Source organism: Lissotriton vulgaris, chromosome 8 (genome assembly GCF_964263255.1).
Source record: "Lissotriton vulgaris chromosome 8, aLisVul1.2, whole genome shotgun sequence".
In the NCBI taxonomy this organism is placed as follows: Eukaryota; Metazoa; Chordata; class Amphibia; order Caudata; family Salamandridae; genus Lissotriton; species Lissotriton vulgaris.
In genome coordinates, this window is record NC_141696.1 from 226,702,084 (window position 1) to 226,721,644 (window position 19,561).

General features: G+C 43.4%; 1 protein-coding gene across 1 annotated transcript in view; it reads left to right on the forward strand.

Moving 5' to 3' along the window:
- Positions 1 to 728: 728 nt before the first annotated feature.
- Positions 729 to 19,561, forward strand: part of SCAF4 (SR-related CTD associated factor 4) — a 915,362-nt gene continuing 896,529 nt past the window's right edge. The window contains exon 1 of the mRNA XM_086934003.1: positions 729 to 903. Within this exon, the coding sequence (XP_086790129.1) occupies positions 874 to 903 (30 nt within the window). The 5' untranslated portion in view covers positions 729 to 873. The remainder of the gene's footprint in view (positions 904 to 19,561) is intronic.

The following is a 19,561-nucleotide window of genomic DNA, read 5'->3' on the forward strand; positions in this document are numbered from 1 at the left end:
AGCCCAAACATATGTGTTGTCTCAAGTTGGATTAGGAACATTTTCTAGTTCGTTAGCTCTGCATCCAAGCAACAGTTCTGTAACACGTAAATGACACGACTTGTCCAGTAGGGTCTCTTTGGTACGCAGTGGCCCATAGAAAGCTGGCATTTCTTCTTTGCGAGTCACATTTTAAAATGTGCATCACTTTCAAGGAAAAACACAAACACGTAATTTCCATTTGCAACATCACATAGGTGAGAGGATGAGACATAACAGCCAGCGCTGTCGACTTTGAAACGGGAAACCAGGCTCCCTTCTCAGCGTCGGCTTAATATCCTGCGATTCGGGGGGAATCAAGTAATACCCCCGCCCAAAACACATTGAATGAGTTCTTCGGGTTGAGTTCGCGCTAAGTAAAACTGCAAGAAAATAGAAACTGCAGGTACGCAAACCCATTAAAACCCCCCAAAAAAGAGCAAAAAAAGCGGGTTTGGCGCAGTCAAAAACAGCACTTACAAACCATATTCCGACACTGTAAAATTCTCTGTTCGCGCGAGCAGTGTCAGCTAATAATATACACAGCAGTCAACGCGTGCTTAGTTTGAATAGCGTTTCACGCGAAAACGTAACACTATACTCAGACACGGCTCATCAAGCAGTGTTTGCGTTTCAGCCCTCTCCATCCACAGAAACGTACTGGGCGTGAGCATGCGCAATCGAGCATGTATGGGGCGTCTGACGTCAACACGTTGCGTCAACGTCACTCCGTTTCCATCTTCGCATTTGGAGCTAGTAGAAGCCGGACATGCTGGGGGACTGTGTTGATTCACCTATACTGCTTTCTTAGTCCGCAGACTTGTTAACAAGCACTACATCCACCCGCGTGCAGCCATGGACGCGGTCAATTCCTTCAACCAGGAGGTGAGGCTGCCAGGGGCTCTTCCGGCAGGCACGTGAGGAGGGAGGGAATGCGGCCTAGTGCCCGTATATTGTGGAGGGGGGTAAACCATTGGCAGAAACCCAGTCATGGCCTGGTGTATATACACTCTTCTAAACCCTCGATCTACAATATATAGTATCATGGTTCCAGACTTTGCTAGGCCCTATCCGAGTAGAGTATAGGCCTCATCTTTTCCGTGTGGTACTTGGCGAAGAGTTAATGTTTCCTGACATCTTTACCCCTCACCTCCTCTTTCGCCACGATTCCTCGCAGTTAAACCCCCTTCCTTATATTGCAGAAAGACTGGCCCACCGTCGCATGAGATAAACGCGTTTCCTTAAGTGGAAAGGCGGCATCTCCAGAAGGCGGAGCTTTATAGTCAGCCTATTGGCGAATGTTTATCGCTGGTTGTGCCCTGGCCCTGTCCTTTGAGCTTCCTTCGTTGAAAACACGTTTAACATGTTATATTTAACCTTAACGGAAACGAGATAAACCGTCGTTTCTGTAAAAGGGCTCATTAGAATTCAATCTATGAAGTCATTGACGCCCCAGTCCGTGTGCAGTTGAGTGACCATCTATACAGAAATCGTTACGACTCTTAATATACATTGTTTGGCTGTTAACTTCATGTTAGTGTACTGAGGCTGGATGATGTCTGGAATGGGTGGATAGAAAAAGTGATGTGAAATGTTTGACCGTTCAGTTATCTTACAACAACCTAAACGCTACCTCTCCTCGCTGTCTTGGTCTGCCTGGATAACTTCCCAAAGCAGATCCTTCTTCCTAAAGGGACTGTCATTTCCTACCTTCAGAGTCAAAGCTCTCAGTAGGTAGACTGGTATTTATATTGAAATATTATTACCATTTAAATACGTGCAACGGGTAATCGTGTATCCCGCCAGGAGCTTGATGTCCTCACTAAACCCTGGGTCGTTTCTCCTGACAACTACAGTGGCATTACGCATGGAACCATGACATGACGATGAAGGGACCAAGTGACATGCAAGCTCCCTACCCAGCATAAATATAGATGCAAAAGCTATGTTGGGGTCACTGTCTTGAAAAGGGAAATGGGAAGGAGATCGTTCTGAAAGCTGAACAGATCGTGAGGGAAAGTCAACGAGACTGTTTTATGTTGCTGTCACACATTTTGAGGGATGCCATGCTTCATCATAAGTCGGTTGCTCCTCTTCTGGCCAGCGCTGCAATGCCCTATGGGTTCTTGAAGTGTCACGATGGCGGAGATATATTCTTTTTTTTGTTGCTGTTTGAGTGCAAGTAATATCTAAGTGGGGTGGTGTTGAGTGTATTGTGATGTGTTTTTGCACTTATTTCAACCCCACGGGCACACGCGCTGGACTGCTTCAATCTCCTAGTCACCCTGCTTTCTTGTTATGCTAGACAGCGTAAGTATAGACCTCGTATTCTGTGTGCAACTATGTCAGGGTGTAATATTCCTCTACCTCCTGTTAATGTGTATCATCCTCAAGTGTGTGTTTTAAATAAGAGGAGCGTAGGAGTTGTTTAGAATCCTCCCTGGCTCATGCTGTAGGTCCTCTTGCTATATTTTTATGGTGGATTGTTTTGGAAAGAATCACTGTTCCGGGTTGGCCTGTGGGCTATTGTCCTTGAACCCCCATCTAACAGATGAAATGAGCAAGTGCTTTGATGCACTCAAATGAAGTCAATAGAGAAAGTAATTTTTAAATACGCGTTTCGGTCCCATTTTTTGCCTTTAGGAACTTCGTCAGGGCAAGCTAGTATTCATAAGGGCCGCCCTAATATGAGAACTCCTGTTGAAGACGCCACGAACCTTCTAATTTGATTGTTACTCGAGCTCATCTCTACTAGGGCGCATTTCTCACGATTCAAGGCAATCAAACGTGACCCACCGAGCTTGCCGTTATTTCCGGTTTACTTAATTTTGTTGTCTAATGAGTGCTGCCCCTTATGAATACTAGCTTGCCCTGACGAAGTTCCTAAAGGCAAAAAATGGGAACGAAACGCGTTGGCTGTGCCTTTGCTTCATGAACACTGTTTGAATAAAGAAGAAGATATTTAAAAATTAATTTCTCTATTGACTTCATTTGAGTGCACCTTCCATTTTGTTTCTTTGCATTGTGGTAAATTGTACATCCTACGGCAGCGGATGTTGCTGAGTGATGCTGTGGCAGTGGTCCCTGAGTGATGCTGTGGCAGTGGTCCCTGAGTGATGCTGTGGCAGTGGTCCCTGAGTGATGCTGTGGCGGTGGTCCCTGAGTGATGCTGTGGCGGTGGTCCCTGAGTGATGCTGTGGCGGTGGTCCCTGAGTGATGCTGTGGCGGTGGTCCCTGAGTGATGCTGTGGCGGTGGTCCCTGAGTGATGCTGTGGCGGTGGTCCCTGAGTGATGCTGTGGCGGTGGTCCCTGAGTGATGCTGTGGCGGTGGTCCCTGAGTGATGCTGTGGCGGTGGTCCCTGAGTGATGCTGTGGCGGTGGTCCCTGAGTGATGCTGTGGGGGTGGTCCCTGAGTGATGCTGTGGCGGTGGTCCCGAGTGATGTGGTGGTGGTCCTAGAGTGATGTGGCGGTGTTGTGAGGCGTGCGGCAGTGTGAGGCGTGCGGCAGGCATATGTTTTGTTAACATGTTCTCGGCAATTTGGGGGGGGGGGGGCTGTTATATTGATTGGTTTTCTCAGCGAAAACTGAATTAAGAGAGAATGTTTTTTGTGGTTGCTGCTGCAGCACCATGAAAGGCAGAACATAGCAAAAAACTATGCCCCCAGCTACTGTACGTCTCTTCCGGTCGATGATGTCGGTGGTTTGAAATTAAATGATAACTTGCAGCGTGCTGTGTAATGTGTAATGCAACTATGCTTGCAGGGTCATAGTAACCATTTTTAGGTCGTGCCTGCCAGAAAGAGCAAGCTACTGGATGTAAAAGACCGATTGTCTGCTTGCTAAGATCTTCCTTTGGTTGGCTTTATTGTCCCTCTCATTTACTTGCTTCCTATTCAAAAGCTAGCAGTTTACGTGTTTATTCCCTTCCCCTGCACATATGTGCTTTTCTCAGCTCATTACACTGCTCACTTTAAGGGAGCTATTTTTTTAGGTCTCGGCTAAGCGCGCAGAAGTGCGTTCTCGCCGAGAACCTATTGTCGGCGGGTGTGCTTCCCAGGAGACAGACACTCCTGGCCGTACGCATCGCTTGGAGGCGATTCCAAACTGAAACACGCACGAGCGCTGTTGCCAGTTTCTTGCAATCACGCACATACATACAGAGACACACCCCCACACATACACACACACACAAAGTGCACCAAGCCCCCCCCCACCCACCCACATACACACACGAGCATACACACACACACACACACATATGCACCAAGCCCCCCCCAGCCCTTTGGAACTTACCGATGTCGCGCAACCTCCTGCTGGCGGCTCCGGGGCTCTCCGCCGCTCACAGGAGCCCCGGGCCGCGAGACGCATTGACTTCGCCTGCCTCCTCTTCCGGTCCTGACCAGGCCCCGCCCCGTCACAGGCGACCTTGCCTGAGTTCCGGTGCGGCCGCGGCGGGATTCCGGGGGCATTTTCTGCACAAACCTTGTTTTTTGTAGTACCAAAGCGATCTCATCTATCAGCCTGTCTACTTCATAAGACCCGCACCCTGCAGTAACGTTTGATAAGAAATAATCTTCTCTACACCCGGCCGAGTTTGGTCCTTCCCACGCCACTGTGAACTTGAAACTGTAGCAGCTTTCCATCGCCCGGGACGTTTGCGAAGATGGCGCAGCTGAGGAGGCGGGTGGTCCAGTTCAGGCTCTTGGTGGCCGTATGCTGTAAGTTCCCTGCTCCCCTCCGGCGGTGGTGGTCCCCCTGTGCGCTTCAGTTCGCCAACATACAAGGGGGGAGGAGGGGAGGAAAGCCCCGGCTCTGCTGCAGCCGCAATATCCAGCCCCTGAAGCCCGTTATCTCCCTTCAGCGGTGGGAGTTGGACGGAGCTGGAGGCGCAGGGTTTGAATGTAAATATGAGGTGACGTTTTAAAGCGGGGCTGAGATTGCAAGAGAATGTTCTCGGACAGGAAAGCTCTCCAAACGCAAACCCTTTATTATCATTTGAGGATGTGTACAGCTCCTTTCTAATTCTAAATGCGAACACACTTCGTACGGAAAAAAAGTATATCGGTCCTTTCTTTGTTTGAAAGTCTTCGGCCGCGTTATGGACTGAAGCCCTGAATCCACGCCAGTTTAATTAAAAACATTGTTTTTTTTATTGAGAATTAAATATTTGCAGTATATAACGCTTGATTTTCTGAAATAAAAAGTACGAAAACTTTCTAGCTCTCGCTTGTGTGCAGGTAGGGCACTTTCTCCTTTCATGGAAATTGTTGGGAGTGAGCAGGTGCACGTACCAGGACAAAGGCTGATGCCAGCTAACACCCGAACTGATGAAGTGCCGCGGCCAGAAAGTCCGCATCAGTGGGGGCTTTGATTGGCGTGTAACGGACGGAACCACGACCACTCCATAATTATGTATGCTTCAACTAACTTTACACAGTAGGCCCAGTCCCCAAAAGGCCGTTTAAATACAGAAAGCGACTCCCACTGGTATCTGCAACCCCCTAATAGAGCACCACAGTGTAGTGTAGAACATGCATGTTTGAGGAGTCTACATGGGGGTATAGTTGGACCGCACAGGTTTATTGGGCACGACATAAGCTGAACTATGTGCTTTCATAGATGTTAGGGGTCAGTTGTGCGTTTTATCACTTAATGCTGCTAACACATTTGCACAATTCTCGCGTATTTATTTTGGAAAGTTGAAATGTTTTATATTAGTTTGTTACATATGCACATGTATCACGTCAACTTTTTAGGTCTCTGTATGCCAACCAGCATTTGCAAAGCCAATATTCCTGGCAGTGACTACCAGCCTTTTGTCTTTGTCAATGCTCGTTTTGTTTCGTCATGGTTTTCCCCAAATCTTATTGTTGGGGAAGGTTCCGGACACTCACAAATCAGAGTTAATGGTCGCAACATGCACACATTGCTATAGGTGCCTGGCATTGATATGTACTACTGATATGCAAGTGCTCCTTGTGAAAGGAAAGAATCGCCATCACTCATAGTGGAGGTAGCTAGCCAATGTCTGAACTGGGCTGACCCATTGTCTCATGCTGTAGTGAATGAAAGAAAAATGCGAACAACACAATAATAGACCAGTTGATGAAGAGGGTTGGCTGAGGGCCTCTATAAGTAAGTATACCATGCATATGCTTTTATTGAATTCGAAAGGTCTTCACTAACACCAGACTTACAAATGTATATTTAATAATAAGGTCTTTAGGTTTCTGGTGTATGTTGAAGCTGTGTGTAGTAGTGCTGTTTTGCATAAAAAAAAGGTAGACACAAATGTAGAAATGTTAAAGTAGTCTATGAAAAAATTGAATGCAAGGGTTATTGGGTTATAGAGGTACATTTAGGAGCTACGGTAAGGTTGAGATTGCTTGTACGATCAACTTTTCATTCCATTTATATAGTGCTTGCTACCTATGGCAAGGTGTTAAAGTGCTTTACGGTGAGCAGCACGCCTCTTTGACATCCAGAGTTAGCTGTTACGTTTGGTAGTTAATGTTGGTTATTGGAATTAATTTTGTGCTAGCAAGGAAACCATTCAATGGATGTACTCGAGTTTCTTTGTGATAGATTGAATCCATAGTAGTTACGTATAATCCTTAGTGGGGGCTAAAGAGTCCAAGCCAATGGTGGGATGAATAGGTAGGCTAGAAGAGATTAGGTATTGTTAGGTTGAAGCAACAAAGAATAAGGGGGTATGTTCCATGAAATGAAGTGCTGACAATTTGCAGTAATACTGATTTAAGTTTAGAGAGTGTCATTCATAAGAAATAAAGGACGGGGGAACAATTGACATTTTTAAGCCACAGTCAATTTTTCTTGCAGGACTTTAGGAATATTTTTGGAGGAGGCTTTTTGAGGTAGCATGTAATCTGAGGATGTAAAACTGTAGAAAGATCAGAATTTTTTGCATGTGAGATAGTGATGCATCTGAAGCATTTACAACTCCTACAGAATCGTTTCTAGACCAGAAAGGCAGAACCTTTTTGTTCTGTCAACTTGTTTATTAATGTGCAGTGGTCGCATTCCTTCTTACTCAGCTTGCTTAGCTGGCATAATGGTGCTGCAGCGTTGGCTAGGAGTTTATTATAGTTGAGCTTTTTTCTTTCAGTTAAACAATGAAGTGACATTCATACGGCCTAAATTCAGGATGCTGCCTCCCTGCCAACGTTTTAGGCATCTCTCTTTTTAAAGTCGGGAACATTCTGTTAAAACAGCTGTTTAGGATGTAAGGTATTACTTCTCACAAAACAGACTGATTTGTGATAATGTCCTGAATGCAGCAAGGACCGTCTGAATCAATGTAAACAATTGCAGTGTATAGTTCCTAATGTTCTATATGCAATTTGCCTTCAACTAGTAATTACCATTGGATCATTGTGTGCTGTCTCACTCTTAATGCCTGTTTAAAAAGAATACTCAGAATGCTCTTTATGCTGGACCCAAGTATGTTGCCATTTAAACACCACCAGCCGCCAGTGCACCCTTTCACCAGGCACACACCACCAGCCGTCAGTGCACCCTTTCACCAGGCACACACCACCAGCCATCAGTGCACCCTTTCACCAGGCACACACCACCAGCCGTCAGTGCACACTTTCGCCAGGCACAGACACCATAAGTTGTTCGTGCACGCTTTCACCATGCACAAACACCACCATCCGTCAGTGCACGCTTTCACCGGGCACAAACACCACCAGCCAATACAGAGTTAGAAAAAAATTCATGCAACACATTGTCATATACAATGCCAATAACTCAAACTTGAATGCTGCGAGACCTGTTGCATTGCAAATGCTTGTTTTCTTTTTGCTGAAGCACTTTACAAGAGTACATGTGAACTGAGCTGTCTCCCTCGTGCTTTTCTCTCCCCCTCCCACTTTGTGTTGCTCTCCGGCTTCTTTTTAACCTAAGCACTCTGCACGTGTTTTTAGGACTCCCTTACGCAGCGCGCATGCGCTGCATAGGAGGACCTTTACACGTCGCTCTGCTCATTTTCAAGCACACACTCGTGCTTGTGGCGGCATCCATTTTGCAGGAGCGAGCAGTGGCCTGCCACAAGCATGAGTGCAGTGCTTGAAAAGTGAAGTATGTGCACGCACCACTCCCGGATTTGTTTAATGAACTTTCACACACGCGCTTGTTTTTAATTATTTACTTGCATCTACCTTTGCAGCTGTCTTTTCCTCCTCTGCCTGTTCTCGCCGTCATTCTGTGCCTGTTAGTAGTTCTACTCCTTTCTTCGTCTCTTCTCCTACTGGCTGTCTTTGTAAGTTTAAGAACCTAAAACGCCGTTTATTTCCTACCTTGTGAATGTTCCAAAAATGTATTTAGAATTGGAAGCACAATGCCAGTAAGCCCCGCCCCCTGTATCTCAGTACTCCACTCCAGTCCCACAGTGATTGCAGCTTTTGTGGGCGGTCCAGTAACCCCAAATGCTGGCTGTCTGCTGTTATTGTATACATTAAAAGAGACCCCGAATGATCCATCTCCCGCCCCCCTCCAAAACCTTGGATTATCTTCCCTTCTCCTGCATTGCACCGCCCACTAATCCTAAACAGATGAGCCGGATGTCCGCACGCTTCCCAAGGCGCGAGGGCTCGTTGGGAGTCTGGGCACGCAACGCCAACCTCACGGCCCTCATTATCGGATTGCCGAATTTTGGGCACTCTAGTTACTCTCTGGCAGCAAATAATGGTACATTTGCATTCCATAGGCAGCCAAGCACCATTCTTGGACTGGGCATAGTTCCACAGTAGTCTAATCCTGCTGGTGCCAGGCACAGCCAGAGTCCATGATTAAGAACTGCCAAGTCTATCAGTGTAGTATTATTTCCGGTACGCATGTTTCTGCTTTGCTCTGGTTCGGCGCCGTTTTGGATCACATAAAATCTACTGTGCGTATTGTGCTTACATTTACTACTATTTCAAACCCTCCCTAACCAGCTGCCCCCGTAAGCGTCTTTCCCAGTGTCAACCAGGAGGGGAAAGTCTTATAGTAGTATTCTTACTGTCTTGTTCTTCGCTTAAAATGGAATCTCAATGGTCTTTTAAGTGAGTTTCGGGAAATAGCTCGACTGGGAGAAACAGATGTCCATTCTGGATTTGTTGGGTGCGCAGCAAACCGTGACAGGCACATGCTGATAAGCTTTGTGGGGGTTAACAGGGGTAAAATACATTGTCATTTACAACGCTATTACTTGATTAATGCTTCACTGAGGTTAAAAAAAACAAAAGCATTTTCAATGCCAATTGCTCAAAACAATTAATTGCGAGACCTCCTCCTCCTTCTTCTCCTTCTCCTTCTCCTTCTCCTTCTCCTTCTCCTTCTCCTTCTCCTTCTCCTTCTCCTTCTCCTTCTTCTTCCCCTTCTCATTATGTTCTCCCCGTCACCCTCTCCCTGCCTTGTAGGGCTTCTGAAAACCTATAAATTAACCTGGCAGGTGCATTTGCCTGACACTGGGAATACCCTTGGCTTTTGCTGTTCGCCTTTGATCCCAGTTGAGAGCTTTTTAGATTTGGCAATGCGAAGACCTTTTTTCACTGCTAAACCTCTGGTGTGATTATATTTGTAGCAAGTAAAAGCGTCTCCAGTCCTGAATGCACGAGCTGTCTGCAGCATGTGTGCTTTTTTTGTTGTTTTTAGGAGGCCGCCGGTGAATCACAGCCAGGTCTTCCCAAGCTGGCCATTCATTTTGCGTTGATTTACATATGTTAAATAATTGCATCACACGCCCCTTGTTACAGGGAAGCTAACAGCTCCTAACTCACAGGCCCAAGATTGTTATAGTATTTTTTTTGGGGGGGGGGGGCATATTTATTGAGCCACCCTGAGAAATGAGTGAATACTCTTCAATGGTGAGCTGGTTTTGATGGCTGGTTAGATATTTTGGGACAAGAGTACTGGGCCTTTCACCGGGAGTGTGGCAGCTCGGGTCTAACACAGGCTGTGCGTGAATACAAATATTAACTCTTTTATGTTCAGTGGCTGCCCTAGTAAGATTTTAACACCTGCATTTACATATTTTCTCGCCCTGAATCCGTCTTTCGTGGGTCCTGCACCCACTTCAGAAAAGTAGTGATACATTATCTCTTTCATCTACAATTCAACTCGTTTTTGATCTCTTAAGCTTTTGCACATATTTTATCACTTAACGTTACCTTCTCACAGTTTAGGAAGAACCATTGAATTCTCTACATTCACCCCAGAATTACTATTGCTTTCTGCAAAGCCTTTCTGAACATCTGCGCTATAGAAAAACAGATAGTACAGTTTGTCAATCATTTTCTTAATGGAAGTATTCTACACAAACGTTTTTACTTGTGGTTGCTGTGTAGCAAACCCCAAACACAGCAGCTTCATGCAGTTGTGAATTTTTCACAACTTTGTGAAAGGAATTTCTATGCTACATAGTCCTATATGGGGCCCAGTGAAACGCTCCTCATAGAAAAATCAAAGGTACTAATTTCAAGTTACTACAGTAGCATAGTTGAAATTCAATTAAACTTTTTTATTTTCCATTACAAATAGTTTAAATAAATGGAAAGTGCCAAACAAATCAAGTGAGTATAAATAAAGAGTGAGAGTCCCTATCTTCATATGGTCAACAGGAGCAAGCAAAATGTGTGAGAAAATCAGGCAAAACACCTTTCTATTTGTGCTATCTCATTATAACTCGCCTCTCTTCCTATCTTATTTCTCAATAGACCTTTCCCCTCGGGTTGGCACCTTTCTTACCAGCCTACATTTAAAACTGCATGCCAGGCTTCTAAAACCATGTAAAAGACTACAGGAGTGTAACCCATAAACCACGTTGCAATTAGGGCAGGTACATGAAAATAAACTACAATATCTCAACTGGTGTTATTTAGAAGGCAATTTGAACAGGTATACTGAAAGTATTACGCGCACAGAAACAAGGAGACTCAATTGGTTTTTGAAACGTGTTCATGGCATCGTATAATTAAAGAACAAAGAAAACATGGGATATACAGTTGTGACAGCACTGTACGTCAATAAACAAAACAACCCGAATTGGACTTGGTGCTAAACATGTGAAGGTGACTCAGGAAGTGACGACGCAAGTGACAATTGTGATCAGCAGGAACGGCGTTTGGTGTCAAGGTGCTTGAATATATACAGTGAATCAAGTGATCGTTGTGGCTCAAAATAAATTGCAAAGTGAAAATCTTGGTAAAATTGATGAGTTGTTTTGATCTAGCCATACTGGGGACTGCGTCATCTATTGCGCTGAACGGTCAATGACGTTTCGATCCTCATTCGTCAGGATCATCTTCAGGGCCGGGTTGTAATTTGAAAACGGTGCTGAGAGGAGCTGTGAGGGTCAGGACGCCTCAATTGGAGTGTGGTGAATCGCGTCTGGGGAGAACCTGGCTGTGGATCAGTATCTCAAGGTGGGTGCCCGAAATTTGTATGGGGTAAATTAACCCGTGCACGAGATCAGTGGAGGTTCGGTAGGAAGCTCCTGGATGAAAAACTTTTGCAGAGCAGCGGAAAGCGGTGAATTATCCGATATTGGAGATCGAAGGAGGTTCGGTGGGTGGTGCCTGTATTAAAGGAACCTCATACTGAGTCAATCATCAGGGGATGGCATGGACTCACCACGTCTGTGTGCAGAGTGCTTCTAAAACCAAGCATTGGCATAGCCAATAGGTCTCGGCTTTGGGACCGTATACGTTTTTAGCCATGCAACAGTTAATGTTATTGCACCAAGAATATTGTGCTGCATAACTAAATACATATAAGGTCCCAAAAGCGAGACCTATTGGCTATGCCGATGCTTGTTTCATTGGTGCCTTCACTCTGAAAAACCTACCATCTTGGAGTGGTAAAAAAATGAAAGCATATGGTGCATGTGTCATTCCGTGGAAGCACATGAGTTCAGATGCTTGACTGCATCAGTGAAATGATGAGACTGCCATTGCACCCTTTTCGTTTTTACTTTGATATACAACAAATGGTAAAAAAAAATGAAAGCATATGATGCATGCATCATTCTGCGTAAACATGTGAGTTCAGATGCTTGCCTGCATCAGTGAAATGATGAGACTGCCATTGCACCCTCGTCATTTTTATTTTGCTATTGCAAGATATCACTGAAAGCAATTTTCAGAGCCAGGTAATCCCAAAGGTGAGACCTATTGACTTTGCCAGTTCTGCTTTAAATTGGTGTCATCATTTGCTTCATCGCTTATAGTAGACTTCCTGTAGTCTGAATGTTGTATGGCAACACTTCTCATAAGTGGGCACAAGAACAGTCATCTTTGACACTCTTTTTCTTGTATCCTGGATAGAATGGGTGACTTGATGACATGCTCTGAAGAATGTGAGATTATATGGGTTAGTAGTTTTGAATGCTTTGCCTCACACCTGGTGCTTTAGGGATTGGGCTTGGCAGCAGTAAGTAGTGGGAAATTAATTGAATTTGTATTTAGGTGTAGTGCAGAATGGCATTGTGTTGTATTGAATGATGGATAAAAATGTGCATTGTAATGACTTTAAAATAAAGGCTTGATAGCAGATCTAATAGTTGACTTGTGCAAGGTTCAGTATAAAGGGAATGATTGTGTTTTACTATGTTATGCATGGCAGGAAGTTGTTCCATACAGGGATACATCTGAGGGTTTATGGAGGCCATTAAATTGAGATTGTGGTTTACTTTTGGTCTCATCTGAACTTTAGAGGTGGGGAACCAGATGCCACATATGTTATTATGAAGGGGGTTATGATCTTTTGGGGTCTGTGCCAGGAAGACTTGGAAGTAAGGTTAGTCTCCAGATGTAAGAACATTTGTGTGTGGATTGTGGGTTGCTTTGGGATGTGAGTTTCTGTTGTATTCAAAGGAAATTCGGGGAATGTCCAAAGATAAAAACACAGTTCTTAATTTTGTTTTTTCATCAAACAAGATGTTAGAATGTACATTTAACTTCCAGAGATAAATTAAGAGTTTTTAAAAGATCTGTGTATGAAAGACATAGCACCAATTGATCTTTGACTGGGTTTCCCTGGTCGGTATTTCCTTAGAGTCCTGGTGAACGGCGGTTCTGTGTAGACTTGGTGCTGTCAAAATGAAGCAGTATCGATTGACTGTTTGCAATTGCCAGACTTACCAGAGATACAACAGTTTTTACGGTTACAATATTTTCGATCAAATTGAATTGGCCGAGGACTCAAACTTCTTACTGTAGTTGTAAAGAATACTGTTTCACTTGCCAGTGCTCCTGCAATGAAAGCCCTTCAGAATGATATTCTGGTTTTTGCCAAGGGTAAAATTGAGCACAGCGCTAAATTGGGAACTGTTGGCAGCTTTTCAGGAAGTGTGCCTAAACTTTTAGCATACAAATGTAAGCTTGAAATATTTGAGATGTAGTACTACCAGGGGCACGTGATTTCTCAGTCGGGGGAAGCCTAACAATGGCCACATCAAAACAGTTGTATTGGTGCCCAAACCATCAACATAGGAACACAAGGGTATTCTGTCTGTGCCAGATGGTTGTGAATTTTGTGTATAAAGTAGAACTGCTTTGTTGGTTAATGGGGGGGTGGGGGGGGGGGGGGGTGCGGGGGGGATTACATTTTCATTGAAAAACAAGAACATGTTTTGTATGAGACTGTATGTAGTTTATACACCCCTTTATCCCATCTGTGGCGGAAAAAACTGAGTGGTTTCGGTTGATGTCAGTGGGCATCGTGGGGGGGGTGCTAGTAATCACCATTTGTTGGCATGCAATAACACTCAATAAATGATTGGATTCTTTATAAAAGGAAAACTATAATTATTACATATGGGCCATTTAATACTACACAGTAATTTCCAAACATACATATGGCTGGTGGGAGTAGCTTTGGTAACATTACATTTAACCCCAAAAATCACAGTTCCCCCCTCTGCAATATAGCAAATAACCATATAGGAGTGGTGTATCTTTACATTGGGTCGATGTTACCACACTTGCAGACCAAAATCACATGACCTGATGCCTCATTCAAACACCGTCGGCAGTAAAAACACCTTTTAATAAAGAAACCACTTTGACTTTCCTTATTACTGTGTATTAATATTGTAATGCCTTCTCATGTCAATATCTAACTCTACAAAGCTCCATCTGCGCTAGGCTACCTGTGCAGTTATGGGGCTGTGCACAATGGTAGTTTCACACGCGCAGTCCTTACACGTGTGCACGCGTGCTCACATGTAAGCAGCCAAGTACCCCATGCTCTTGTGGAGTCACAGCATCCTTTTTTTGAACAGCGTACACTGACTGTAAACAAGTGCAGTCCATTTTATAGTTTCTTTACAGTGGGTGAGTCACCAGGTGTGCGGCTCACCCACAGTAAAAAGTCCAAAACCGTGTGACCTAAAAGCGAAAAATTTAGGATTTAGATGTGCAGGGTTCATTTTGTTACACATACCTTAAGAGCAATTCACTTTTGATTGACATCTGGTGCTGGGCAGTAGCTAAGCGATGTACACTGAGTGACAGTTTTTTGGTTGTATGTGGATAGTGTTCCCAAGTCAACTACATGTACTGCAGAGTTGCGATTAAAACAAAAAATAGTACAATTTTAACACTGTGTGTAGAGGAAAATTTATGGAGCATTCCTTCACTAAAAAAGTCCTAACCGAAAACGTAGGTTGATTTATGTAGTGGTAGTCGCAATGACGTATGGATTAACATGGCCATGTATACTTTAAGGTTCTGACCATTTAAGACATTGTAATTAAACTGCCCCATTTAACACCCAGCCCTGTTATTTCATATGTTAATTTATTGGATGCGTTCAAATATCAGAGATCAAACTTATAATTGAAATACCAGTGGGAAAACTCATGTTCTGATACACCAGTGTGTGGCGTTATGACCACTAACTCGGTGTCATGAAGAAGTGAAGTGGACAGAGGCACTAAGACAAATGGCAAAGGGCTTTTTCCAGAGTGGCAATTGGCAAGGTTAGCAAAGAACCATATTTTGGTATTGTTGTGTCAGTGTATGCTCTTATAATAGCTTCACTGATAATACCAGGTCATGTTATATCCTGTTTTAATACCAGCATGGGTTTGATTTGGTTATCTTTCTGTAAAGCTATATGGGTCGGTGGTAAATTTGAGTAAGAATTCTCACACAAAAGGGAATAACGTGCATAATTCCACCTGGTAAAACTAGGCTGTGTGGTTATTCTCGATTTCATATGAGTAAACGTTATTGCATGGTACTGGTGGGGTGAACCACACTTCACCAGAAATGTACCGGTGACGATTTACCATCCTGCCAGTAATTGGAGCCATTCATGGGCTGGAAATTGAGTGGAAGTGGTAGATACAGGGTTGGGATGCCATGGGAGTCTGTGGATATCCATCAACTTGCATGTTTAAGGGTATTGCCTATTGGAAAAGGTTGGAGAATTACTCCTGACAAACGCAGGAGCGAAGCATTTTCCATGGTGGTAAAAATGGGTGTGTGGGGAAAGTGAATTAGCGCATGCTCAGCAGATGTGTATGCGAGTGTTTTTAAAAAATATATATTTTATTTTGAAGAGTTCAGCAAACTCAATATTGACAATATATACATTATACATAAGCAATTTGAATATTCACATTATACAATTACACACAGTTAAAATAGGAATGAGGTAAAACATTACTTTCTAAAATAGCAAAAGTAAGAGAAAATCCGATCTCTCTGGGAATAATAATTTTATGATATTCAAGTTCTCTACCCCGCAAAAGAAATCTTAGAAATTCCCATATTGATTTATACTTGGTATAAGAACCTGACCTTAAGGCGTATCTTTTTCTGGGCCTGAACTATGCACATGTTGTTCAACCATTGCTGAAATGTTAGAATACTTTCACTCCACCAATTCTGCAATATCAGAGACCTGGCTACTAAGGCAAAAATAATCGTGTCTCCTGCAAAAGGCTGATTGTTGTATTAGGCCTGTGGGGTCCCATTTCATGGGAGTAAACGTTATTGCATGGTACGGATGGGGTGCTACCACACTGTACCAGATATTTACAAGTGGTGATTTACCATCCTGCTAGTACTGTGCAACTTGTAATTAGTGCTATTCGTGGGCTGGAAATGGAGAAGAAGTGGTAGATACAGGGTTGAAATGCCATTCGAGTCAGTGAACATCCATCAAAGTGCATGTTTAAGGGTATTGCCTAATGTCTCTCCAATCTAGTTCCATATTGGACAAGGTTGTAAACTTACTCCTGACAGAGGCAGGAGCAAAACCCTTTCTATGGTGGTAAAAAAGGCGTGGGGAAAGTGATTTTTTTCTCATGCTCAGCAGATTTGTGTATGAGTGTTCAATTTGTTCATCAGAAAATGGGTATCACAGAAGTATGTTAGAACTGTGATTTCCAGGTCTACTTTTATAAACTCTTGTGAATTCATTAAAATTATAAATCTGCACATGTACGTGGGCATATACCTGCTGGTGCCTCAAAGAAATGTTACATAAACTTGGCAACCTATTTTTTCTAAGTTTCAATTTTTTTTGTTTGCATTTCATTTTGCAATCAATCATCAATCTTGTGTTCGTGCTTCTGTTTGTATTTGCATATAATCTGGTAACCTTCGGGGTGCATTATAACATAAGTAGCCTCAAATTGTTAATTTTTGCAAGCATATATACATGTTTTTATAACTGAACCTCTTGCTGCCAGTAATGAAAGGTGAGCCTGAAGCTCACTTCAGGCCTGTAGAGCACTTCCTTTTAATTTTTAAGGATTTTGTGTTAATGAATTGTGTATATATACTTTTGAACTACTTCTACATATGCATACACTGTGATAACCAGGCCTCTTTCACAGATCCAGTCTGTGGTAATGTGAACTGGAAGCCAAAAGGTCCATGCTGCAGTGGGTTTGGCCAACTTATCCAATGGACAAAACAAACAAACATAACTTGTTGTCCTTTACCACAAACAATATGTCCTGGGCATTAAGCAGTAGGAATTCTACACCCCTGCCTAAAATTTGAAAAACGCAAATGAACATTGCTGCTTCAAATTTGTCTTAAAATGATAAGTCGTAGACCACAGTTTGCAGTCTTGGCTGCATTTCTGAGTGTCACTGTATTTATTGCTATGCTGCCGTCTTACGTCACTGCAGCTACTGATAAATCCATTTAGGCTCTGGTATTTATAGTAGGTATTTTGTTTTTCTTTCTCATATGACAGTCATACAAAGTTTTACATGAACTGCTTAACCACAGTGGCAATTCCGCTATGATTTAATGGAGTGGGCGGTGCCGCGGCGGCCACCGGACGGACGTGTGCAACACTACGGAGGTAGTGTGCGCGATGGCCGTTGGCCGACGCAAGCAGCAAACACATTTTACACAAAGGTATTCTTCATTGGGATTTTGAGTATGCACAAGAGGATCAGAAATAGTCCAATACAAAATAACTAAATTGTACAAGATATTTCATTTTTATAAACCTATCCGAATAAATAAATTGGCTTGATAAATTGAATGAGAGAAAAAATAAGGGCAGGCAGTACAAAATGTATCGTAGTAATTTTTAAGTATATAATTTGTTAAAATAAACCTGCACTTAAATTTCTAAAAACCCCTTCATCAAATGTCTCCTTTTTGCCCTAAAATTCTTACTCGTATGATATCTTGTGTTCTTGCAGTCTGATATCTAGATCACCAAATGCACTGCTTTTTTGAACAATGGCCATCGGACTAAATGTCAATAATAAGCATTGGCAATACCAGTAGGTTTCGCCTAAGAGTTGTCTGTTGGCCATGTCACTGTTTTTAGGTCTCTGCTCTAGATGGCGTGCATGCGCTGTCTGGAGAAGACATGCTGTATCTTAGTGAGCTTACAGCTCAGCCCGCCCATTGGCTTCCTATTTGCAGTAGCCATTGTCGCTCCATTTTGCGTTCTCATTTGTCAAGGGCATGCATACGTCACCTGTGTTTAGCCCTCCCAGAGACCACAGTCCAACTACTTTTCAACATACACTGAAGCCATTTTTATCCATTGTTTCGGGACTACTTTTATATTTTTTCAAATGGGTTACTGGTCTCCGCAACACGTTATGAGCTCTGTTGTTTTCCTACACCCCTGCGACGTTCCAAGATGAAGTATGCTCTCATCTTTGACTCTCGTAACATAGCTCCTGTAACAGGGCACTGTATGTGGCCAATATCTGCACATGCAGATGTGTCCCTTGAAATGTCTAAGGACACTGCTCTACCTGTGGGGGTATTCCCAGGACGCACTGTATTCGGTGCTTCACGTCCCATAGATGCTCTTCTGTGCACAACCATGTCTGCGTATACAGTGTACCCCCGCTTGTAAGTTGCAGTCCGTTTCCCCGTGTGTGTGCGTTCACTATCCATGCTCCCTCAACTCTGCTTGTATCGTAAATGTATTTCTACCTTTTATTGCATTCGCCCAGGCATCTAGGTTAGTCATCTGCCCCTCCACATGGAGAGAGGGCTCGGGTTAATTTGCTTTCTCGGGCGTCCTGCATCTCCCAGCTCGGTGACACTGGCGGGAGAGAGGGCCCCTCACAGCTTTTCCGGCTCGCCAGACCAAGCTCCGATTTGGGATTGGAGGGGCCTTTAAAACCCAAACATAAGTTTTTGTGAGTTTGTTCCATGACATATGATGTCTGTTTTTCTGTTACTTCGTACATTGTTGCAGTTCTTTTTCCCCCAGCAGTTCCGACCTTTTGGCTTGTCTTTTTCCTCTGAACCAGCGGACACTTCTGGGCCCTTTTTACACATTAATTTATTATTTACTTGAATTGGGATACCTTACCACTTATCCAGGTTGGTCCTCTGATGGACCTTGCTTGTTGCATTGACGAGTGAAGGAACTACGGTGTCACTTGGCTACTCAACGAGGAACATACATAAGTAACCAACTCAGATTTGTGATCAGTTTTAAGTATACCACCGCAATACCATGCTGTGGATATATAGGATGGCAACTGGAAGTCCGAACCTTTTGAAAAAGTTCAGTTGGGTCAAAATTATAAACAAGCAATTCTGCTGCTGCGGTACAAAACAGCAACAGTAAGACTTTCTGTATTGAAAATTATCTATAACTATCCTTGTTATACTTTAGAATTTAAGTCTTGTATGCACAATCTCTGTGGGAAAAACATTACTGAATGTAAGAAGGACTCTGACAAATAGAGTTCAAGTTAATTTTGTATTAAGCAAAATTAGGTCATTGGGTAAATAATTCAATAAGCTTCAGCATGATTTTCAGAAATAGACTTTACATCAATACACAAATCAGATCAAACTTACAAATAAACAGATCGGTTAAGAAGGGTCCCCTGACATCCTCCTGGAGTTCAGTAAATTAGCAAGGAAAGAAAGTATGTGAATAGCTAGCAAGCCTGCCAGCTTGAATTCATGGGCAGAAAGGGAAGTAATGGGCAAAGGGGCAGTCAGTACTGCAGCAAGAGTCTCAGTAGTTGGTCTCTCGCAGCTAGCTAAACCATCAACTGCTCTCAAAGGGGGTATAGTC